Source organism: Paroedura picta, chromosome 11 (assembly GCF_049243985.1).
Source record: "Paroedura picta isolate Pp20150507F chromosome 11, Ppicta_v3.0, whole genome shotgun sequence".
Classification (NCBI taxonomy): domain Eukaryota; kingdom Metazoa; phylum Chordata; class Lepidosauria; order Squamata; family Gekkonidae; genus Paroedura; species Paroedura picta.
Genome location: NC_135379.1, coordinates 26,015,879 through 26,041,740, shown reverse-complemented (window position 1 = coordinate 26,041,740; position 25,862 = coordinate 26,015,879). Strand labels below are relative to the sequence as shown.

Here is a 25,862-nt window from a genome sequence, read left to right as displayed (position 1 = left end):
TACGGATACTCATGTTAACGCAATTGAATTTGCACTTTCTTAAAACAAACCAGTATTGAATTAAGTTATAGAACATTACATTTTAACAAAATCTGATTAGACACTGTTTCCAATTAAATCTTTTGATACTATCCAGTGATATAGCTACAATTTGATAACCTTCTGTAGAACAAGGAGAATAGACAAATGTAACTTGATATTCAAGAAGAATATCACTAGGTATAGTGTTCTGTCTCATAACTTCTAGTTTAGTTTCTTCCTTAAACTCTCTGTATACATAAGCAAAAGTAGAAGTAGCCTGATACTGGCATACAAGTGCTTTCCAGCTATTTGTTTTACTTCAGTTTAACACAGTTTAACCAGCTGAGGGCAAAGAAACTGCATTTAATCAATAGTGAATGTTTTTCAATACTGTTATGGGAAAGGAGTCTTAAATGCTGAAATGATAAAACTGAAGATTTACTTGCTTTGTAATATCTTTAAAGGTTATCACAAAAAACGCTTAACATAATGGCAAAAGAGGTTCTTACAACACAGCTTCCTGATGAAACTTCCACTTATCTGAATTTTATTGTCAATTTCTCTGGCTTTTTTTCTGGCTTGGTGCCAAGACGTTTTTCTTCAGATGTGGGCACTTTATCCCAATTAACAGTAGAAAACTCCACTATAGAACGGTTCATTGCCCTCACAAAGACAGCATCTTCTGGATTTTCAAATGGAATTCTTAAATGAAGAACAAATTACAAAATAACTTTCTATATAGTGAAGTAACTTAAAGCTTAGATTGCTGACATCAAATATTTTGTGAATATATGAATATTTTGATACAAAACAATGTAGCATCACGATGAAATAAAGCAGTCTCTAAAGTATATATAACAGGAGCCAAACAGTGCTACAAAAAGCACAAGTGCTACTATTGAAAAGAATCAGTTTCTCCCATCTAAATCCATGTATTTTAAAGCAATTAAATCTGGTTGAACTCTTTAAGAATTCAAATATTTTATTAAAATTTCGTTAGGAAAACAACTACTTAATAGCTAATTCAGTACCAAACTAATTTACATTTGGGAGCAAGAACCATCTTATGCAACCAACTGTATTATATGTGAATGTTCTTACACCTGTAGTCAAACAAACCCTTTCTAGTACACAAACTACATAGTAAGAACCTTATGCAAGAACCTTGTTTGTGCATGTTAGAGAAGTATGAGATATGAGTTTGGGTTTCTTTAACTATTGGGTTGAATGGACTGGACTATGAGTAGAGCTCTGCTCGTGGAAGCCATATCTGCCTCCCTTTTCCTGCTTCCCTGAAAAACACTATTTGGGCTTTGTGTGTCAGGGAACTCTCTGGAAAAATATGAGATATGATGACATGAGGATCTGCATTGGAAAGCAGCAGAAATCATACAAGCTTGTGGAGCTAGATGACTTCCCCCACTAACAAAATTTGTGGCAGTATATGAACTCATGGAAGCTCATACCCCGACACAAAATGTGTTATTCTTTGAAGTGCAAATATAAGCCCAATAGAGCATCATTATGCCATCTTTCCACACAGCTTAGGCTCCCCAAGGTAAAAAAAAATATTGTAAAACAAGCTTTAAAATTCACAGCATGCAAGTCATAGTCCAGATTATGCAGATAAATCTTCACTCGCTAACATGTGAGGGACAGATGGATCTTCCTGGAGAGGGAATTCCATAGTTTCAGTGCCACAACTGAAAAGGCCTTTTTTCAGGTTGCCTCCCATCTAGCCTTAAAAAGCAGGGGCATCCAAAGGGCCTCTGAAGATGACTGCAGTCATCTTATAAGTCTCTATAGCAGTAGATGGTTCTTGGGTATGAACTTTTTGTTGTGTTTCTCAACTTTAAATATACTTTTTGAAAATATCCCCATTGGGAATTTTGTACTAGGTTTAACATACAGAAAGATGATCCAGCTACTTACTTAACCAAGTGATTTCCAAATTCACAACCTAAAACAAGTGTAGAATACGTTCTTAAAATTGGTATATAATTTTAGTCCATAAACTATAATAGCCAATTCTACATGCCAGTTACAAATAAAAGGAAGTTAACAATGTAATCTAAGCCATTTCCTCAATTAAAATTATTTCTAATTTCTTCTGATCTGGTGGTCTCCTATCCAAGCAGTAACCAGGGCTAGCCTGGTTGATGAAGCTATGGATCTAGAACCCATAGCAGCTTATTTAACAAACACAAGATGGGTAATTTAAATATCAGCAAACTCTCAACAGATCTGCTTAAAGTTAGCCTATACAATGAAGCCACTTAATACAAGTAGGAGTAAGTAATGATTATTCAGAGGTGTTATTTTCCTAGATTACTGTAAATACCTGGAGGCAAGCGCAACACTTTGGTTAATGACCAGCCTTTATTAAGTGATGCCTTAGGCAATAGTGGTACATCTATTCTCTTCCCAAATCCTATAGATTGGAGGACAAAGGTCTTTTGGTGGTTGTGGGTATTCAGGGCCAATGATCTTTCTTTAGCAGTTATTTCTGTAAAACATAAATAGATGATTTTCTCTATAAGTTTAAGTATTCTCCTTATATAATGGAGAAAGTAATTACTCAACTCATATTTCTTAGCCTACCAACTAGAATAAGATATGGCACAGATCCATTAAGTCATAAAGAAGCTAGAAAGTGGAGTAAAAGTATCACGTGCTACATACTCTATTACTAGATTAACAATCCAAAATTTAACAGTAGTTCAGTAAAACTGATCAGTATTTCTGATAGACAAATCTTGTATATACTTGCTCAGTACATTTTCATTGAAAGATAAATATAAGACATGGAGTTAGAACAAGCCACTGTGACAGACTCTTTAGATGTAGTATACTCTTTTAAAAGTGGTATCAAGGAATCAGTTTGAATGAAACTGTAATCCCAATAAGTAAAGATAATATTTAAACACTTATCAGTTTTATAATGTTAAAAGCAGCTCCTATGAAAACAATTGGAAAACATGACTGACTCTGCAGAGTGTATGATTTACAGTCAAGAACCTAATGGCCAAATGAAGCTTTGTGGTTGCAATCCAAAAAACCTCCTTCTGAAACACCCAGTTGTATTTTCCCTATCAAAAATGATCTTTTTCTTTGGGTAGCAGGCTTTCCATGCTGCATTAAAAACCTCTTTTGGAACACTAAATAGTCTATTATTCTGATATAGCCAGTCTGGTTACAAGGAAGAAATTTCCTATGCGAAAGGGTTTGTATCTGTTACTATTTTTTATGCTACCCATCCTCACAAGGAGCTAAAAGCAGCATACATGATCTTCTCATCATTTTATAGCCACTGGGCTTTAGATCTAGTAGTATAATATTAATAATCATCATCATTTGACGCTTTAACCACTAGACTACATAGGCTCTCTTCATTCAGGTGCAGTGAAAAAGCGGTATATAAATATATTCTAAATAAATATGCTGGTGGCTACTTTGACAAGTTTTGCTCCAGTTAATATAAATGATGAAAACACTAAATAAAAATATTTATTAAAATCTTGCAATCTCTAAAAGTCCTACCCAAGATCCAACTATTTAAGCACTAATTTGCTTTCACTAATTTCCACAAAGGAGGATTTCTTAATGGCCCTGTGTTTTTGTGTGTGTGTGTGTATGTTGTTTTATTTTGTTTTTGACAGACCTGGAAGAGTTTCCTGAATGGGTGGGAGTCAGTTAATTTTTCATATTTTTAAAAAATTGGTTAAACATTTATCAGGTGGTGATATTGACCTCCCCCCTCTCAAAGTGGCCAACGATGGGCCTAGAGGGGGTGGGAAGGGAAGGGGTCCTGGGTGGGCATGTATACAGCAATGCTTCCCAAACATATCCAGCATGATTACACCATTTCTGGGTTTCTCGAAGACTGAAGAATATTTCAGGGGGTTCTCAATGGTAAAAAGTTAAGAAAGGCTGGTTTAGACAATATTCACTCCTTACCATTGAATTTAAGAGAGGTGTTTAACATTCAGAACTCTACTTTTACACAATTACCTGAATAAAGTTTGTTTTCTCATCAATTAAAACTAAGATTTAATGGGTACTCTTAATATTGCCAATTAACCCAACAAATGGCTACTCCTGAAAAAGATCAAGAGACATTTAAGATACCTAGGGGGGGTAGTCAACCTGTGGTCCTCGAGATGTGCGTGGACTACAATTCCCATGAGTCCCTGCCAGCAGTTGCTGGCAGGGGCTCATGGGAATTGTAGTCCATGAACATCTCGAGGACCACAGGTTGACTACCCCTGACCTAGGGTATAGGCTACAGATAAGTTTTCGAATAATGCATCCAAGCATCAACTGGAAGCCCCAAAGCCAAATCCAACCACAAATAATACCAGGAATCTCAATTTGCCAACAAGTTGTACATCACATAATTTAGGCGCTTGGGTGTGAGGTGCTGACCCACTATTCCTCACGCCTAGAAAACTGCCTGAAATATAGACTTCTCAGGAATCCACTGTATTCATGTTTTAACCACACATATTTGAGAGCACAGTTTGGTAAAACCAGCTAGAAATGATTAGTATTCTTAACCAATGATAGTAGTGCTTCACTGTGTTGTACAAAAATGTCTGCTTTCCCCGGGTTTTGTCAAGAAGTGAAAGCAGTTTTTCAAATCTTTTAAGTTAACAAAATAGATCAGTCTGTGAAACATAAATTTTAAAGAGAACTAAATTTCTGACTGATTTTTAGGAAAACTACTTGGAAATACTCTGACTCTAGTTGTGCAATTATAACAGATAACTTATTTCAGCTTGTGTGGTGCAGTATGTTTGCTGAAACTTGCACAATTTGAAGACAACATCTGCTTAATTTACAAATAGATTTTTAAAGTTAGGGCCAAATAACTGTATATAATAAATTAAATCCTATAAGAGACATGTTTGTTTACAAAATTAATGAAATGAACCTTTTATTTAGTTTTTTAAATGCATACATTTTTCTTGTTTACTGACCATGATATCTTTGTTCATGAAGAAAATAAAAACAATTTATACCTTTTCTATCAAGCAATAGAACTGCAGGGAGGTGGTATATTACATAAAGACGGTATCTGCAATCTTGTGACAGTGGATTATTAAACAGATCTGCAGAAATTGAAACAAAGAAATTAACTGAGCAAAAACTGCAAAATCGCAATCAATATTTCAATGGATAGTATTCATTTATTAGAGAACTTGAGTTATTTTTATCTGCAAAACGCCTTGCAAAACTCTTCTGTGGGCTACAGTATGTTGCAACTCTTGGATAAATCAAGGGAAATGCTACCTGGGTCAAAGTTCTGTTTCACAGATGCAATGGTTGCGGTGAAGGGAATCTGCTTCGCTATTAACAATGACATAGTGTGGATACGGATGGGTCCTTATGTTCAGTTGTGTTCTTCACAAGTTTTCCTCAACTTGTATTCAAAGCAGGTCTATTTCCAAACCCATTTTACTACTTGGTGTTCTTCCATACATCAAGGAATTTTTGTTATACAAAGCCAATCCAAATAATCACATTTAGTAGGTCAATTTTCTAGACCACTGTCAGGATTCACATACAGTAGCCCAGCATGAATGTTGCCCAGGCATATATAGCAATGGCCATATCTTCTTTTCCTAGTACGGCTTTACATGAAGAAGCTGCCTATACTAGTAAAAGACTTGTCGCTGACTCATTCCAAAGCCTGAAAACTTCCACTATACATCGGGAGTTCTGCCTACAATCTGCTACATTATTGCCATAAGATTTAAACCCAGTTACATCACTTCCTTGTTTGGATGTTACCCAGATATAAGTTTAATATGACAGGAAGTCTGCTAATCCAATGCTAAATCATAGTACCCTTAACATCTAGTGGTTGAACCAACATTATTCTAGGAAAGACATGAAGTGGCCTGTTTAATAGTAGCAATGTGTATGTATCATCAGTCTATGGCTGGGGCTCATTAGCAGGGGCTCATGGGAATTGTAGTCCATGGACATCTGGAGGGCCGCAGTTTGACTACCCCTGGTCTATAATGTGATGTTCCTGAACAGTATTTCAATACAGAACATCGCATTCATATCCACCTTTTAAAAAGAAATTCCTTTTGTGAATTTTCTTGTTACATAACTATAAACATGAAAATTATAGTAATTAATTTCATTTTAAATAACCACAAGATGGCAGTAGTAGAAAGATCACTGCTTCATTAGCTCTGAAACAGCTTAATGCTGAACAGTGCACACAGTCTCTGATTTCACACAGGAAGAGAAAATATATAGCACATTTACCAGGGCAGCTACATCACTCTTCAGTTTAAACACAAATGGGTGAAAGGTCAAATTCGGGTAAAGAAACGAATGCAAATATGACATGTTTGCACAGAGGGATGCTGGCTTTGATTCTGTATTCTAATATGTATTTTGTATTTAATTAACTGTAATAGATTTTAGTGTTGCATGTTCTTTGGGTGTCCTCGGCAAAAAGATGATTCTGAAATATTAAAATCTGCCAGGAGGGGTGGAGTATAAATTGAAAACTAAATAAAATAAGTAATTGAATACAATGTGAAGTTTAATTGCTGTGAAGTTAACCACAACTATATGGAATTATTTCCCAACATCTCAAATAATTATTCATTTCCCAGAATCACTGGGTATGTCCATTCATGGTATGCTGCTGGTGTGTGGATTTAACAAAGATAACTTGATTTTGTTACTATATAATCTGTTTTCAAGACAATCACTATGGACTGATGCGTTTAGTTATTCAAAGCTATATCTTGAAAACAAGAAAGGGAATAACTTGATTGGCACTTGACTTGTTTTCAACTTGGCTCAGCTTCATTTCGATGATATTAAACACCTCCATTAATTACTTTATGAAGGCATGAAATTAGTTCCTGCTTCTTAAAGTTCTGAAAGCCTGGTATGATCTATGAGTGCATTCTTTCAGAAGAGACGGAGAAAGATTGCTTACACTTTCACTTTCAATAGGCAACAGTTTATAATCCTATTTCCCTGAAGGCAATTTCATACAGCAAAACTTAGTGGCGCCAGCACTGTCTTGTTTATCTTAATTTGAAATTTAAGAGACTCAGGCATTTTCATTCACCCCTTTGCTCTCTTCAGTATACTAAAAAAATGTCTACACTAGTTAAAACATATATTGGTATGTTTAATTATAGAATCTATTTGCTCAGCAAAAAAAAACCACTCAAAAAAGGTTGAATTTTGACTCCATCTTAAAAATACTGGATTTCTAAGACGTATTAGAGTGGGGTCCTATCATTCACACAATATACAGAAAATACATTACTTAAAGTTTGCAGACTCATCATTCCTTTTAGCTCTTTCACAGTTGTTTCCAGGTTCTTCAACTGGTTGTTATGAAGCAGCAGGATCTGCAATGAATGTGCATGTCTGAGAGCACCTAGAATGATAACAATAATGGATCTACCTGATGCTTTATTGCATAATATGAACTATGCTGGTAATCTTAGGATCACAAATACAAATAAGGCAATATGACCTGTAAGTAATCCAGTCTAATAGCCACATTAATAGCCACAGGCAAGATAGAAAGATAACAAAAGAAAAACGAGAAAGACCACAAAAGAAGCTGAAAGAAAGACTGGAAAGATCGTAGCCTGGGCAAGCTTTAAAGACAGAAATCTCTATCATCTCCAAATTCCTGACCAAGGGAGAAAGCAAAGAAGAGGGTGAGTCCCAACAGTAAACACTGGAACGTGGAAATTATTTAGGACTCCAGAATTCATGGAAGGAATTGCTCTTCCATCAAGGATGCCCTCCTCACAAAGAGAAGGGTTAATTCACAGAGAATCCATCTTGTCACAGGTACTTTATGGTGCTAAATCATGCTCAAAAGATCACAGCAACTTTCAAGTATATTTCTTTTGCTTTAGAGCACTATATTCACAGAAATCACTGCACGTTTTAGTTCTCTCTACAGGCTTTCAGTCCTTGTTCCAAGTATTTCAAATACATCTGTGTTTACAGAAATCACAACCCATTTGTTGTATAAAAGAAACAAAACAGAATACCTGCTATATTTCTGATTTCATTGTTGTTGAGGTACAGTTCTCTCAAGTAACAGTTATGCTTCAAAAATGTTAATTTCTCAATCTAAAATGTGAAAATCAGAAGACGGTTATGCTTTTGTATTAATGAGAAATGTAACTGAATATATTGTCTCTGATGCAGGAGTCAAATATTTCTGCAAAATTTCTAAAATAACAGAAATATGACAGCAAATAAAAGTACATGCTTTTATTTCCACACATTAAGCATCAATGTATAAAGTATTGGTAACATCAGACAATTTCCATGCTGGCTAACATGTCTTCAGAAATCATCTTTAAACTGAAGAGGACTTTACATAATGGCTGCTGTCATGGGGAGGGGGCTGGAGCCAGAATTATGCTATACTGAGGAATGAATTTTTAAAAATAATATGCAGTTCTGACTGTAGCCACTAGGGATATAAAATGAAATGAAAAAAGCTTTATTACCTTATTATTGTTTAGCCACAAATATATTAGTATCCGGAACTGCGATAAATCAGGGACCTCTTTTAATCCTCTGTAATAAATCATATAATTTCAATATTTAATTTCCAATTAAATGGGGAATGGTAGAGGACAGGAAGGCCTGGAGGATCATTGTCCATAGGGTCGCAATAGGTCGGACACGACTTCACACCTAACAACAACAACAAAAGACTAATACGCAAATTATGAGGAGGATATAAAACTACATTAGTATGGAGTGGGCTTTTGTGATTAAATGTGCTTTTCACCCATGACAATGGCCTGGTGGAACACGCTACCTGAGGAGATCAGGGATGTGCAGGACCTTAATAAGTTCTGCAGGGCCTATAAACAACAGCTGTTTTGCCAGGCCTATGGTTGAGGTCTAGAAACAACATTGAGATGTTAGCCTCCCTGCTTGAAAGTCCACCCACAGAAGCTCATAGGAATGGGAAGGTGACTGTAAGCCGCTTTGAGCCTTCTTCGGGTAGGGAAAAGCGGCATATAAGAACCAACTCTTCTTCTTCTTCCTCAGTTCTCTGACAATCTAACTCCCACAAAGAGGAGGTGGCTTGAAGGTGGAATAGACAGGTTTGAATTTAAACTGAATGAATTTTAAATTGTATGTATTAATGTCGTATATTTTAAATTTTGTAAGCCATCTTGAGCCTCTGGAGAAGGACAGAGTATAAATGTAAAAATGAATAAATATAGTGCCTGGACTGAATATTACACTTGTCAGAACAATGTATTTGTTCTTCATTTACTTATATTATTTATATCCTGACTTTCAGTACACTCACAATATTTTTTAAAGTGACACAAAAAAGTGATAACCAATATAGACCCTAATGCTAACAACATTTAACTATAATACCACTAAAATTAACCCTGCTTGTTTTATTAATTTTGTCTGTTATCAACACTGCTACTTTGAAATAGCCAGATATTGGAAGTTTTCATACATAAACATACCCATTTAACAAGTTACCCTTATATTAATTCCTTTCCTACCAACTGAATATGATTGCACAATTATTTTTAAATTTTCCATATATTATAGCCAGTGCACATCATCACAGCTCTTTGGCTTCAATAAACACCTTCCTGGCAATAACCTACAGTGAATGAGACCTACTTCTGAGTAGACCTCCTTAGGATTGCTCCCTGAATGTTTCTCTGAGCATATCAAACAAATCAAAAGCTGGGAATAATTTTAAACGAAGAGAACATTGGCAAACGCATTGTCTCCCACTAACCAGATTTCGATCTGGAGACAACACTGAGGAATATGGTGGGCTGGCTGCCTTTTCTGAGCAGCAGTAGGCTTAGATTGCTTTCTTATACAGATACCTTTATGCTTCTTCTTGCAGGCCAAATAACACTTTGGTCATCAGTAAAATGACAAACAAGGAAAGGGTTAACTCACTCCTTCCGCTTCTCCCCCCCCCCCAATATTATGGCCCTGAGACAAACATATATCTCACAACTGAAATTTTCACTTAAACTCACTCACCAATATGCCAGCATCCCATCTGGTGTGTCTGGAGCACTCAGGAACACTGCTAGCTCTGAACACTGCACAATACTACTTAAGAGTCCCACTGGACATCTCTTCCCACCTGCTCTGACACTACCATTGTTCACAAGCTGAAAACTAGCAAGAAGACCTCCTTTCTCTCTCCTACCTTTCCTTCACACCACTGTCTTCTATTTGTTCTGCTGCCAGGCCTTAAGAACCTTAATGTGATAATGGAAGCCAATTGAGGTTGGTTTCATTCTTCTAGAAAAAGGACCCTAGTTACTATATCAGCTGCATTTTAGTTTCAAGATAATCAATTCAGTTTTAGTAATGGTATCTGAATTACTCAAATATACTTTAAAGCAGTGGTCCCCAACCTTTTTGAGGCTGGGGACCAGCAGGGCAACTGCCCGCCTGAGCATGCCGTGCATGCGCGGCCGCGGCCATGCATTGCGCATGCGTGGCCGAAATCACGCATGTGCGGTGCGCGGGCGCGGCCCTGATTCCCTCTCCCCCCCTCCCGCAGTAAGAAGCTTCCCGGGCCGCAAGCTTGCGGCCTGGGAAGTTTTTTACTGCGGGGGGGGGCGGGGAGAGGGAGCCGCAGCCTGGCGCCATGGCCTTTAAAGCAGGAGTCCCCAACCTGAAGCCTGCAGGCCACATGCAGCCCCCAACCTTTTTCTGTGCAGCCCTCCAAAGAAGCACAATCCTATCACAAGAGCTACTCAATATATCAAGGAGAGGCACAAGTGAACAAGATAAACTATCTTTAAAAAATCAATGTCTTTTACCGCAAAATATTTTTAGAAAGCATGTTGAAGAGAACCTGTTTACTGTGCGGGCCAGCTATCATGTTGCTAAATGTATTGCTGAGAGTGGTAGACCATTCTCTGATGGTGGATTTGTTAAAAAGTGAATGGTTAAAATAATGGAGGAAATGTGCCCTGATGTGTTAGTTTTGTCAGTTTTATCTGCATCTACAATCACCAGGCATGTTGAAGAACTAGGAGAAGAGCTGCATATGTCACTGGTTGTCAAGGCTAAAAGTTTTGATTTTTTTCCTTTGGCATTAGAAGAGCAATGATATTTTAGACTAATTTTTATCAGGGGGATAGATTCCCATTTCAGAATAACAGAAGAGTTGTGTGCACTGCAGAATTTGAAAGGCACCACAACTGCAGAAAACATATTCTTGAAAGTATGTAAGTCAATAGAAAATCTTGGTCTGAGTTGCGATAAATTGAAAAGCATCACAACTGATGATACAAGAAATATGGTGGGAAGTAAAATTGGTGTAGTTGCAAAAGTCAATGAAGAGATATTGAATTAAACGGTATACTTCCCATGCAATTTCACTACATCATCCATCAGCAAGCCTTGTGTAGTAAGATTCTTCAGTGGGAAAGTGTGATACGTATTGTTGTATCCATCATTAATTACATCAGGCATCATGGCCTTGCTCATCATCAATTTCAAAATTTTCTCTCTGAGATAGATGCAGAATATGGGGGTGTATTGTACCATGCAGAAGTCAGGTGGCTTAGCAGAGGCAAAGTCCTCAAATGTTTTTTCAGTCTTCATCATGAAATTGATGTCTTTCTTAAAGAGAAAGGAAAAGGTCAAGAAGCACCTTCTGACCCTGAATGGATTTTTGATTTGGCTTTCTTAACGGATATCACAGAGCATCTGAACACATTGAATCTAAGGTTGCAGGGGAAAGGAAAGCTTCTATGTGGCATGTATAATGAATTGAAAGCTTTTGAAGCAAAACTAAACATTTTATGAAGCAAGTTAGTGAAGGTAACTTTTCAAACTTCTCATGCTGCTATGGACTAAAATTTGAGAAGGATGGGAATTTACAATTCAATGTTGAAAGACACATGAAAGCACTGAACCTATTGCAGGTAGAATATCAGGACAAATTCACTGATTGCCATAACCTTGGAAGGGAAATAAGAATGTTTCAGAATACATTTGAAGTAGCACCAGAAGATGCAAGAAACTTTTTTCAGATGGAACTAATTGATTTGCAAGCCAATGATAATCTCAGAGACATTTACAAAGAAAATAGTCTGTTAAAGAGTTCTATTCTGGTCTACCTGGTCTACTTATCAACCTAAAGAAATTTGCTGCAAGCATGTTCACAGTCTTTGGCACTACATACTTCTGTGAACAAACCTTTTCCAAGATCAAAACTGTGAAATCAAAGTGTAAGCCAAGACATTTTAAGAGTGTCTGTCACAAACACTAGCTTGGATATCAATGCCTTACACTAGCTAGGTAAGCATGCGTAGCTAAATTAAAGGATTCTACAGTAAAATGGATTGCATTAAAGTTAACATTTCTTCATTTACCTTTGAATATTTATTTTTTAGCAGAATTTTTATTTTATTTTCCAAAATTAAAGATGATACAGTACGAATAATCTACATTATTAATACAGAAAAAATAGGTTATGCTCTTCATTTGATACACTTAATTCCCCATTTCAGTCTCCTTTTAGATTATTTTCTTAAGTAAGTCAGATAAGGGCCCCATTGTTCTTGAAAGGCCTCTTCTGTTCTTCCATTGACTATCAGTGTCAGTTTGGCCATCTTGGCAAAGTCAGCTAGTTTGTTCAACCAGTCTTCTATTGAAGGTAGTTCTTGCGTTTTCCATAAAATGTTTACTTTTGACCTAAATAAATAGGTTAATAATTCTGATGCATTTTGGTTTAAGGCACTGGCTAATGCGGCCACCGTATGCCAAAAGGTTGGGAACCACTGCTTTAAAATCTACATGCTTTAGGATGCTTTCGTCTGATCCTGCATTGTGCAGGGGGTTGGACTAGATGGCCTGCATGGCCCCTTCCAACTCTATGGTTCTATGATTCTATACATGACCAGGTTCCACACCTGTTGTTTCTAGGAGGCCTCAATCTGCAGTTTATTCGGCTAAATATTAAGTTTAGGACAACTGGACACCACAGCACCTTTTTAGTAAAAGAACAGGTAAAGTGTCTAAATGCTGGCATTGTAATTCACACATCATGTCTCTTGAACATATGCTTCGGTCCTATCCTGTTAAGTCTTTGGAGCAGGAAGTAATTATACAAATTCTGCATCAGAATATTAATTGATTATTGAGAATGCTTTGTATTTTAAACTATCTCCTAGAGATGGATGGACTACAAAAATGGGCACCCCCTTGTCCTTACCATTGCAAAAAACGTAATATTATAAAACTGGAAAGATAAATGTCTTCCTCCAGTAAGCCATTTGAATGTACTGCATAGATATTTGGAAACATTTTGTAGATGCTTATCTGTAGACTGGTTGCTGTAGGTTTTCTGGGTTGGATGGCCATGGTCTGGTAGCATTAGTGCCTGATGTTTTGCCAGTAAATGGGGCTGGCATTTTCAGAGGCACGGCAAAGCAGGATTGTGTGAACAGTTGCTGGGGCATTTTATTTACTTCTCAAGTTGGGGGGTGTCTGTAGACTTACCACCATTGTTGTAACCTTTTGTTATTTTTTATTCTGTTTGGAGTTATGATTTACAACACAAATGTTTTAAAAAAATAACAAGCCTCTGGACAAAATTCTCATCTCTGTTTTTAAAAAATTACTGAAATGCTTCACAGATTGCAAAATTAAGGCATCTTTTTACTGACTCTAGCACACAGTCTCTGCTACTTTGTGTCCCCTTCTAAAAATTTAAACTTTATTTTAATTGGGTTAATTCTTCCTGTATCTCCAGGCTTACTTTGTTCCTTTTGATGATCATATTGCAATCCTCAAACCACCTAGGTCTTGAGCTATTCCAGGGAAATCAATGGAACAGAACTTGAGAAACTCATCTAAGGATTGTACCCAAAGGCATATAATTTGCTCCAAGTAGAGTTTAATTCCAACAATATTTTTAAAACTCTGCCCCTTTATGAAAAGATTTCTAGTCCTTGCATGTCCTTTACAAACTGAGCTTTTTAGGCCTCCAGCAGTCCCTTCCTGCTAACTGCTAAACTAATCAATTTCCTGAAGATGACAGCTCTCTGAAGCACACTGAGGTCCTTTAACAGTACTGCAAAGTTTATTTTAATGCACAGATTTTAGCAGATTAACATTCTATTCCAGTCAGCAGAAAGTCGGGTTATACTATAACACCAAGCAATACAGGCCTGAAGAAAAATGTCCTGTCTCTTTAACTGAGAATTAATGTATGGAAAAGGGCAGTTGAAGCTTTTTGTCACATCAAGGTAAATAATATCACTTGATGAATAACACCCAGTTAAGCCTCTATTAAAGGAACATTTTTTTTTTGCCCAGCAGTTGGCAATGCCACAACACGCTATGTTCTGTCACCTGCATTTTCATGAAGACCAAATGATACTTAATGACAGAGCTTAATGGAGCAGCATTAAATCTAACGTAAATGGACCATAAACCAGAAGTGGAACTGTAAAGGTACTTTCGATTGATATATCATGGGATTCATTCAGTGTCAATTGAGCCCTAAACTCCGGAAAATGTTTGGTCTAAGCCACCAATCCAATCAGGCCAGTTAGGGGTTAGCAACCAGCATTTTCAAGGCCAAATGTGGCATCTGGAAGCCAAGTTTTCTGTACGCTTGCCAAAGTTATGCAGTGCAGAAGAGAAAACAAGACAAAGGAAAGCCTACAGCCTGATTGTACCTTATGGTGTGCATCAGTAAGTCCCTATGTGTGCAGCTCTGTGTGGGACTGTGCTATTCTTGGTAACCACAAGCAAGATAAATTGGGATCTTCTAGCCTGTCACCTCCTACAGGATGGAGTCGGGTGGAAGAAATGGCCAGTTTAAGAAAGGAAGCCTAAGAACCTACTCTACTTCTCAAGATGACCTAGCCACAAAACTAGTTCCATGTGATGCTCTGTCTTTCTACCATCCCGGTAGCACCACAGTTAGGCTATGGCTTCAATACTTTCATTGCTTCCAGGCTACCTCAAAACAAATCAAGAGCATAAAGTATATCATGTCTGATTTTACCCTCACTTGTCAGAGCCAAGAATGTAAAAAGGGAAAGTGTCAATGCTACCCAAAACAGAGTTACACTCTTGTACACCAATGATTTCTATGGATGTAGGTGCAACTCTCTGTGTAGGGTGGCAGAGAGAGTGCAAGAGATCCTAACAATGTGATAGGGGTGGGGGTGGGGGAGGACTTATAAACAAGTTTAAGAATGTGGAGAAAGCTTAAGAACCTACTATATACTCTTCTCAGGATGTCCCAGCTACAAAATTAGTTGTATGCAATGTTCTACTAGCAGTGGGTGCTGTATAATTTTGGATGGCATTCTAATACAGAAGGTGTTGAACCAAAACCAACCTTTCTTGAAGAAGCAATTTTCATATGACACTGTCTGCGATGATTTTATATTACAATATTTTAAACCATTTTACTAGACTTTTATATTAGGACTCCGTTGAGTCTTAAGAACTATGCTAATCCCATAAAATGAAAACTGAATGTGAGATTTGTCTTAAAAGAAGCAAAGCAGCGTTCTGGTTTCCTTAAGTGCAGAAGTGAATCAGTCGCTCATAACTGAATCTTCTCAGTTAACTCATTCAGACTTTGTAAACTGGATCTATCAAACATAACTTTCCCTTGTAGCAGCAAAACAAATTACCTTTCTCCCAGATACAACTCTGTGACATCATTATCTTTCTTAAACCCACATATCTTCAACTGATTTTTTAAAACCTGAAAATAAATCGACAGGAAATTATACCTATGATCAAACAAAATATATTGTTATATATACTAGATAGATAGTGAAAACATAGGATTTGTTTCTTAGTGTTTCTAAATATATCTGTAGCTATTACATTCTAGTTTTTATCTTTATTACTTCATTTAAGTTCAGTACATACATTAGTACATTTTTGTGGGAAAGGCAAGCACTCAATGTCCTCAGGCAGAACAGGCTCCCAGAAGATGGGGAAAGAAACTGAGAATTGCTCATCTAGCTCTCAGCTATTAATTCTTTGCTTTCAGTCATTGGACAGCCTAAAGGAGTCGGATTTTGAAAAAGCTTCACTCCTACATGTCACATATTCAAACTTTTGTCTATAATCACATGGCTACAAATATTCTAGTCTTTTCAAGTTAATGAATCAACTACTGGTGTTTGAACATAAGTTTATGTTGGCACAATTTTACTGTGTTGTCACCGAAGTCATATAACATCTGAGCGTGAAGCCGGAACTCTTCTGTCTAAATTTTTGACAGCAAAATATAACTGTTCAACTTACCTCAGGATCCTTTGTCATTATGAACTACTCAGATAACCATATTTTTAAAAATAAATGTACTTAAATTTGAGCTGGCATACCCCAGAGAATACTCAGAAAAAAATTATTTGTAGGCAAGATAAAACTATCTGTGGTAACGACAGATAGTGACAGCCTTTTTCAACCTTCTGACCATGGAGGAACCCCTGAAATATTTTTCAGGCTTCAAAGAACCCCAGAAGGGGTTCCCCATCAGAAGGAAGTTTGGAAGTAAGATGCGGGAAGAGTGTATGTTGTAGTGCAAATCTCCTTTTTCCATTTAGGAAACAATGGTGAAATTGGAAGGGATCTACTAGCACTTCTTTCTTATTAGGATCCACAGTCAACGAAAAGGAAGAAAATTTATGTTGCTGAGATATGAAGAATATATGAGTTGACAGTCATATTTGTTAAGCCATGTTGACACTGGCAGAGGGTGATTCACTGTGTAAAACAATCTGGGCGTGGACTGATTTGTAGCTGTAGAATAGTTCACACATTACTCTGCTGACAAAGTGGGCACAGGTACTGGGGAGTAAGACTGAATGCGCTCATCCATCCTGATGAGTGTTTTGTATAAGCCATGTACACAGAGTCATGGCCCTGCATTTGCCAGGTTCCCAGTCACATGCTCCAAGCAAACACTGACTCTTGTCTGCACATAAAGCTTTCTGCATGATAAGAAGAGGCCCCCTTGTCTTATGAACTGTTCACATGTCATGTCCCCCAACTAACAGCAAGGAATGGGGGTGGGGGTTGCCAGAAACTCCTGGAGATTTGTGGATGTGGCCTGGGGAGGACAGGGGTGGGTACAATGCCACAGAGTTCACCTTCAGGAAACCTGATCTCTGTAGCCTTGGGCTGAGTTGTACCTCCAAGTCCTACCTGGCGGCCGGCAGCCCTAATGTCAATATATGAAAGTAAATACATGAACCAGGAGTCTCTTTGTCCCGGACATAATCACTAACACCGGGTGCATTTTCCTCTAACCTTTTAAAAAGAACCACCATTAATTTTGAAGGCATCATTTTCTAATGTTCCCTCTCCCTTTTAGCCTGACCCAGATCATAATGGGTTTCTTTATCTCCCCCTCGATTACTTGTTTTATTTCTGTACAGCGTCTACGGTCTCTTCGGGGTACAAATGAAGAAACAAACGAGAGTCGTGATGCGGTTGATGAAACGGGGACCCCTGCAGGAAGAGAGTCGTGGTTGCCCTTTTTCCTCCCGGCTCTACCTCTTTCGGGAGAAACCGGCCCCGGGATCCCCGCCAGGGCCAGGCGTCGGTGCCGGAGCCTCCTGCCTCCCCTCACTCACCTCCTCGCCTTGCAGCCTCCCGCTGCCCCCAGAAGCAGCAGCCATTTTGGCCGGGCGCTTCCAGGGCAACCCGCCCGCACAGCCTCTTCGCCGCCAGAAGAGCCAATCAGGAAGCGAGAGGAGAGGCTGGAACCCGCGACTGTCGGGCCTTGCGGGTGTGGCTGGAGGGCTACCGGGGAGGGGGGGAGCTGATGGGACGGCCTCGCGGCTTCTGCGCCTTTAGCTGCCCTCGTCCAGTTTAACCGCATTAGAGCGGATTGACTGACGGGGAGAGTCGCGCCCTTCTGCGAGCTGAGCGGGGCCCGAAGAGTGCCTCCTTGGTGTGGCTGAGTTTTTGCGTTTCCATTGCAAGGTGAGGGCGAAAGCAAGGGGCCTGGTTTAATGGACGTGCGTCCAGATTCTGCCAACGCCCTCTTGGGACAGTGGGGTTAAGAGCGGAGGACTAATCTGGAGAATCGTGTTTGATTCCTCTACTCCTTTTCATTCGGTCAGTTCTTTCAGAGCTCTCTCAGCCTTGACTACCTCACAAGGGTGCCTGTTGTGGGGAGAAGAAGGGTAGGCAACTGTAAGTTGCTTTGAGACTCTTTCGGGTAGTAAAAAGCGGAGTACAGCAAGTTCAGTACTTATTATGCCCAAATAATCAAAAGTGCATGAATCTATATTTTAGGGTTGCCAATCTCCAGTTAGGGCCTGGAAGTCTCCCAGAAATACAACTAGGTGACAGAAATCAGTTCCCTGGGAGACAATGGATGCTTTGGTGGGTCACCTATATGGCATTATATCTCCTCGATGACCTTTCTCTCCTTAAAACCCACCTTCCCGAAACTCTGCCACAAAATCTCCAGGAATCTTCCATCCCAGAGTTGACAACCCATAATTTATAATTGCACATCAAGACAAAACTCACTCAAAAATTTCAATGTTATATACACTTAGGAAGGCATTAGTCTTACATTAGGCATAGTAGTAGCAAAAACGTGGATTCCCCCCCAAAATTGGTTTCCAGTTCCAGATTTGTATTTCCTGTTTTATAGTCTCCAGTCTAATCACAAATATTTATACTTCATAAACATGGTGCTTCCCAAATAAGGACAATTTCAGTTCATACATCCCTGAAATTAGAAGCATCTGTTCTAAAATATGCCATTTAGTGCCTGTCCACCCCCCCCCCCCCAACACACACACTCCAAAATTGGGTGACCTCAGGAATCCCATTTGATTTTGCTGACCAAAATAAGAAACTCAGGAACCCCCAAATAAGCATTAGACTATCCCAGCTCATACATCCCTGAAATCTGGAGATGGTACTCACCAAGGTACTGTACAAGTAATTACAGAGTACCAGGTTTTAACACAAATTCTATGCAATAAGAAGAGCTAGTCTTCATGAAACCAGTGCAGAGCAAACATCAAACATCAAACACCATATATAACATGATTGTTGTCCAGATTTTAGAAAGATGACTGAATGAATTAACTCCACATGAGTCCGTACTCCTTATCATTACTCCTGTAATCATTACTCCTGTAAAAAGGCTCATGACTAGACAAAGCTAAAAATAGTTAATCATAAATTTTTTGTGTGGCAGCCTCCATTTTATTTGCAGTGCTTTTAAAAACACACACCTCCAGTGAAAACACTTTGATTCCTTAAAGATTTATGAACAGCAGTAGGGATACCACCATGTCTTTTTTAAAGTGCTAAAATACCCTGAAGTAATTCACTCAACATGGCTCCTACAGCAAGAAGAAGAAAACAATTCTGAGGCAAAGCTAAACATCAAAACATGATACATATGGGTGTCACAAAAACCATGTCTGAAATAAAGCTGCTATCTTGGAACGCTACAAGGACAGATCAAATGACAACGGAATGGAAATAAACTTTAATTTCTTACAGTAAAATTATGTCATCACAAACATATCCAACAGCAGGATTAATCACTAAGCAGTCTTAAGTCTAGAAAATGTTACTTAAAACTGTAGGGAAGTGGATACCTTAGGCTTTAACTTTGAAGTCATTATTGACAACATAAAACATTCACTGAAATTTGGATGTGAAGGTGATTCTGTTCAAGTCTGACTCATTGGACTAATAGACATTCAGTCTGGGTAGGGTGCATAAACTTGTAGTTTGAACCAAGAGTTTTATCTCTTTATCGTTAATGTTTTGAATGTTATCTTCATCACCACCTGGATGCATTTGGAGGATAGTAATTTATCCCTTGTCTAAATTTAGATATCACGCATTCATCACAGGAAATGGCAAACCAAGTAACTTTGAAAAAGTAGTGTTGTATGGTCAAAATAGAGCTTGTAGACTGATTGACCATAGAGATATTGGAACAACAGAGAAATATTGGTCCTTTTCTACTTATTACAGCTGCAGCTGTGTGCTAATATATGCCCCTGACTTTCAGTGCTACTGTGCATATTTTATTTGTTTGTTTATATAGGTGTCAGGAAGCACATGGGTGGACACAATAGCACATATAGGTACCACAGTGGGGATGACTGTACTAGGGGGCAATGACAAAAAGGGGTGGAATGGGTTAGGGTAGGATCGATCTATATTTTATGATTCTTAACTTTGTGAAGCAGGCTCCCAGCCATAAGGGTCTGTGACCCACTGGAAAATTGACCCAAACATGTCTATTATATGAATAAGTCACTAAAATGACTAATTTTTTTTTTAATAAAGCATGTCAGTATTGTATCTGTCTTTGAAAAGAAGGTATGAAATCTATTATCTGTAAAGGAGGGAGCCAAAATTTTATTATATATTAATTGGAAACTTGAAAAACATTCATGTGACTTTCAATAAATAATGTTGTTTATCCATTGTCACCTTCATATTACTTAAATGATTCTTTATACCTTGGGGCTATGTAATAATTTCACTTCTATCTTCCAACAGAACAATGCCACCCAATTGCATAAAGCTTACAAGCTGGCATGAAGCATCCTTTCTCTGTCAACAGCTCAACATAAATGGCTATTAGATGTTCCATACATTTGGAATGTAATTCTGACTGAACCTTGCTGAATTCACCACTTAAATGATGTGTTATTGTGTCAGCTGTGTTGCTATGGCTCATTAACAACATCATGGTTTCACAAATCAGCAGTAAATCAAAAAGAGATAACTGTTACCTTGTTTGAATGGTTTTGGTGTGTATAAAGGTAAAGGTAAAGGTATCCCCTGTGCAAGCACCGAGTCATGTCTGACCCTTGGGGTGACGCCCTCTAGCGTTTTCATGGCAGACTCAATACGGGGTGGTTTGCCAGTGCCTTCCCCAGTCATTACCGCTTACCCCCCAGCAAGCTGGGTACTCATTTTACCGACCTCGGAAGGATGGAAGGCTGAGTCAACCTTGAGCCGGCTGCTGGGATTGAACTCCCAACCTCATGGGCAGACAGCTCCAGACAGCATATCGCTGCCTTACCACTCTGCGCCACAAGAGGCTCATTTGGTGTGTATAGGGGAGGTGTATACAACAAACACTCAGGCCTATCAGGTTATAAGTAGCATGGTGTGAAAATGCACTCTTTATTCATAATAGAGGCATCCTTTTTAGATTCAAATGAGTAGCCATGTTGGTCTGAAGTAGCACAATAAAATCAAGAGTCCAGTAGCACCTTTAAGACCAACAAAGATTTATTCAAGGTGTGAGCTTTTGAGTGCAAGCACCTTGAATAAATCTTTGTTGGTCTTAAAGGTGCTACTGGACTCTGATTTTATCATTTTTTGAGTTTTTAAAAATAACATATCCCAATTTTTGGCCTCATCTCGGAAGCTAAGAATTAAAATAGTACACACCAGTAAGCCAATTAAAACCAGAGCTAAAAATACGTAGCACCAGAGCTGGTTTAAGGATTCGTGGGTCTTCAGCAGAGCACAACTGATGCTGTTGCAGGGCCCCCTTCCCAAGCATAATCGGAGTTCTGGAAGCAAATGATAGCTGGAGTCCTAATATGGCACAGTTAGTTTTAGAAGCAAAGAGTCCTTGAGCATAATACAAATGTCTTCTTTGTGGCACAGAGAGGAAAGGGTAAAGGAGAGACAGATAATGCCTGTTCTCACTCACTACCTTTATAGAAAACTGCAAATCACAGCCTCCCATCTTCCTCAACCAATCCAGTGCCCATGAAATGTTCCAGCTGAGAGTTCCTCCCTCCTGTTTTAGATCTACAGCTGAACTATGTGAGCATAATTAGCAGGCCTTGTCCAATATCTGCCAGTGGGAGGCTACCTAGCACCTGCAGTAAATCAAGGAACAGTGTAGAACAGTGGAGTACCTTGGGGGACAGTGTCCTTTCACCTGGAGAAGACTAGAAAATTCTCTTAAAATGTTTATAGAATATTTTAACATAAGGATAGAAAATAGAAATTTAACATCTGGTCACACAAACTACATTGCAACACATTCCAGGAAAAGTCTCAGTGCTCATAAAATTCTTCAGGTGGTCTTCTGTTCACCAAGTTGGTGAGTTTAGCCATCCTGGCGTACTCTCTTAGTATCTTGAACCAAGAGTCAATGTTGGGTAGGTCTAGTTTTCTCCATCTTGATGCTGTAGTCTGGCCACCATGGTCACGTGGGAGAAAAAAGATCTCTGTCTTGACAGATATGAACATATGAAACTGTCTTCACACCACTGGTCTCTGTCTTGACAGATAGACCAGTGGTGTGAAGACAGTTTCGTATATTCATCAACCAAATGTGTTAATTTAATGACCTCTGAATCTAAAGCTATTATACTGGCCTGTACACAATCACAGTTAGATTTTATTAAGGAGATGTGATACCTTCTGACAAGTCCCTCCTCACATCGTAGATCTCAATTTTGGTCCTGATGCTGATCTTGAGGGTCTACTGATCACAGGGAACCAAATTTGGATGGGCCAGCTGTGGCCTGGAGCTGAGGGACAATTAGCAAAAATCATTCCTCTTAAGAAAAAGTAAGTGTCCTTAAGTATCCAGACCTGCATGACTATATATGAAAAATCTGATATTGTTACTTTTAGCATTTCTACACAAAGTAGGCAGGAAACAGCAACAGAATAAATAAAATAGAAGTGTTCCGTGTCCGCGATGTATGCATGATATTATTTGAACCTATAATATATGGTTTGAAGAAAAATATTCAATCAGACATTGTAGTATTCGTGTAAGATCTTAGAATACAGTTAGTTGTTTCTGGAGACCGCTTCACTGATTTCAGTGAGAAGTCATGTGGTGGTACTAATAGCATAATTTACATCTGGGAATTTTGCCATGCGCAAAATGTGAGCAAGTTATTATTTGGCAGTGGATTTTTTTTCTTTGCTTTGTTGAAATACAAAGTATATTAAATGCAGGCAGTCCTTAATAATGATCCTCAATCTGCCTTGATCCCATTCCAGTGCTGCGTCCTTCCCCTGTTGAAGCAAACCATGAAACATCTGCAGAATTAAGGCACTGAATTGCATGGTGTGATAAACTCTGGCTCAGCAATTAAGACAAGATGAGAAACTGGGAAAAAGGATAACAAAACTAGCTTTATTTAGTTTAAGCTTTCTAACCTCCATATGGAGTCTGGAGATCTCCTGGAATTACAACTGATGTCCATATGACAGAGATAATTTCCTCTGGAGAAAATGGCTGCCTTTAGATGGTGGACTCCATGGCATTGCACCCTGCTGGGCTCCCTCTCCTCCAGAAATTCTGCCCTCTACAGGCTCCATCCATGAAATCTCCAGTAAAATTTCCATTTGGAATTGGCAACCCTAATTCTACTGGTTGGATGACATGTAGTGGATGTGAGTGGGAATCTATACCAGGCATTTTTACTGGTATATCTTCTTCTCTCTATTACAATTTCCAATGGTCTTTCAGATTAGCTTACAAAGATACAGAACTCCTTTCTTCCACACTTCCTTCCACATTCCTCCCTATTCCTGCTTTACTTTCTTGGTTTTCTTTAAAACTTCACATTTTCCTCATTATTTATTTATTTATTTAATTTTATTCCTTCAGTTGTGGACTTACTTGCTCTGTATCTTTAGCCTTTAGAGGAAGGAAGAAGAGTTGGTTCTTATATGCCGCTTTTCTCTACCCGAAGCAGTCTCCAAGCAGCTTACAATTGCCTCCCCTTTCCTCTCCCTACAACCGGCATCCTGTGAGGTAGGTGAGGCTGAGTGGCTCAATCAGAACAGCTTTATCAGTGTCATGGTGAGCCCACTACTACTATCACCTAGTTCTGTATCTTTAGGCTTTAACCACTACTGCCACCACCCTCCCTCCCCTCTTCCATGCAAGTGAAGTTAAGAGTTCAGTTCATGGGAAATCATAGTTCCAGTATTCTGCACTAGTCAGGCCTCATCACCATGTCTAGTTCTGGGCTCTGTGTTTTAAGAAGGGCAACACCCACAAGAGGACAGCCACAATGGAAAAAGAGTCAAGAAACAAGTTCTGTGGAGAAAGGCTGAAAGAGCTGGTATGTCTAGCCTGGATAAGACTAAGGAGAGACATTATCACTGTTGACAGATAGCAGAAGGATGGTCACATTACAGATGTAGTAGAATTGTTCTCTCTTGGACCAGAGGACTGTATTAGAAATGACAAACAAATTTTGGCTATATGTTAGGAGAGGCTTTCAAACAAACACAGATGTTAATCAGTGGAATAGATTGCCTTGAGTGATGGGTGGCCATGCCTTATCTGGAGTACTTTTAAGCATTAGCTGGGTGGTCATCTGTTGGGAGTCCTGTAGCATCATATTCCTGCACTGAGCAGGAGGCTGAATTAGATTACCTGCAAGGTTCTTCCAAAATCTAACACTCTCTGACATGCAGTCTGGAACTCATTGTACCTGTATGATATTTCACAGCTTTCTGTTAGCTATAAAATGGTAAGTAGCTGCAACAGATTAAAGAGTATAAGCCAGTGATATTCACTCAGTAGCTCAGGATCAACATGTGGCTTTACTGAGCATGGTTTCCCCAATGTGGCAAATATCTTATATTTCAGGAATGTAAGCAAGGCCACTACTCAGTAAGGCTCATGATTTGTAGGTAGTTTCCACCTTGAAACAGCCACTGCTGGAGGAATGGGTAAGCTGAGAGTCTTCCTGAGGTGCAGACTTCACATCAGGGATATAAGTAAATTTGGCTCTTTTTAGCTGATGCTAAGGTAAAGAGCCTCTTGTGGCACAGAGTGGTAAGGCAGCAGAAATGCTGTCTGAAGCTGTCTGCCCATGAGGCTGGGAGTTCAATCCTAGCAGCTGACTCAAGGTTGACTCAGCCTTCCATCCTTCCGAGGTCGGTAAAATGAGTACCCAGCTTGCTGGGGGGTAAACGGTAATGACTGGGGAAGGCACTGGCAAACCACCCCATATTGAGTCTGCCATGAAAACGCCAGAGGGCGTCACCCCAAGGGTCAGACATGACCCGGTGCTTGCACAGGGGATACCTTTACCTTTATCTTTTAAGGTAAATGTGGTTCTTCACAAGGCCTGGAGTGAGTTCCACTGGTATCAACTGTCACTTGATAAGATTCAATTGATCTTCTGTATCTTTACCCTCCTATACCAGGTAGTAAATTATCTTTTCTTCATTCCAAAGATGTGTCAAATTTATGTATCACTTTAATGAGCTTTGACTTAGTTAGGAAACAATGTTATCCATCCTTTCATCAACATAGTAATTTAGACAAAACAGGAAATAAATTACTTTCCCTTCTCTCAGAACATTGTGAGAATCATCCAGAACATTTCCTGCTGCAGATAAATCCTGATTTTATTTTAATTGAATAGAGGCATCTACACAACACATCCCAAGAAGTCTGAGCAAGGAACCCTGAAAGCTGGATAGGAGATGGGGAGGTTGCTGGATCAGACCTATATCCCCTCCTCCTACAACAAAGCTCAAAACAGTACGGCTAGCTAAACTCCAACATAGTTGTGGCAGTTCTCTTTGCAGCTAGGAAAAGGTGAAAAGAGAAGCTGTATAAAACCTTACCTTTTTCAAGCAGTTATAATCTGTTTTTAACAATGACAGTTTGAGACCTATTTGAACTATTTTTCTGAAATGGACTTGGTTTGACCATTCACAGGTACCACCCAAAGTGCTTGTCAATTTAGGGCAAAGCATACTTTGTTTTGGAAAGTATTATAGTTCATGAACATATAGCTGGTGCAAGGCTT

The 25,862-nt window shown here is 38.8% G+C and overlaps 1 protein-coding gene across 1 annotated transcript; it reads right to left on the bottom strand.

The window, feature by feature from the left end:
• Nucleotides 1–523: 523 nt before the first annotated feature.
• On the bottom strand, nt 524–17,827 carry LRRC72 (leucine rich repeat containing 72). The gene is made up of 9 exons (XM_077304009.1): nt 17,679–17,827; nt 15,720–15,793; nt 8,544–8,613; nt 8,076–8,157; nt 7,331–7,444; nt 5,043–5,132; nt 2,363–2,527; nt 1,954–1,981; nt 524–723 (listed from the first exon to the last, which is right to left on the bottom strand). The coding sequence occupies exons 1-9, from the start codon at nt 17,721–17,723 to the stop codon at nt 558–560; spliced, it is 834 nt and encodes a 277-aa protein (XP_077160124.1). The 5' UTR covers nt 17,724–17,827; the 3' UTR covers nt 524–557.
• Between the last annotated feature and the right edge of the window lie 8,035 nt (nt 17,828–25,862).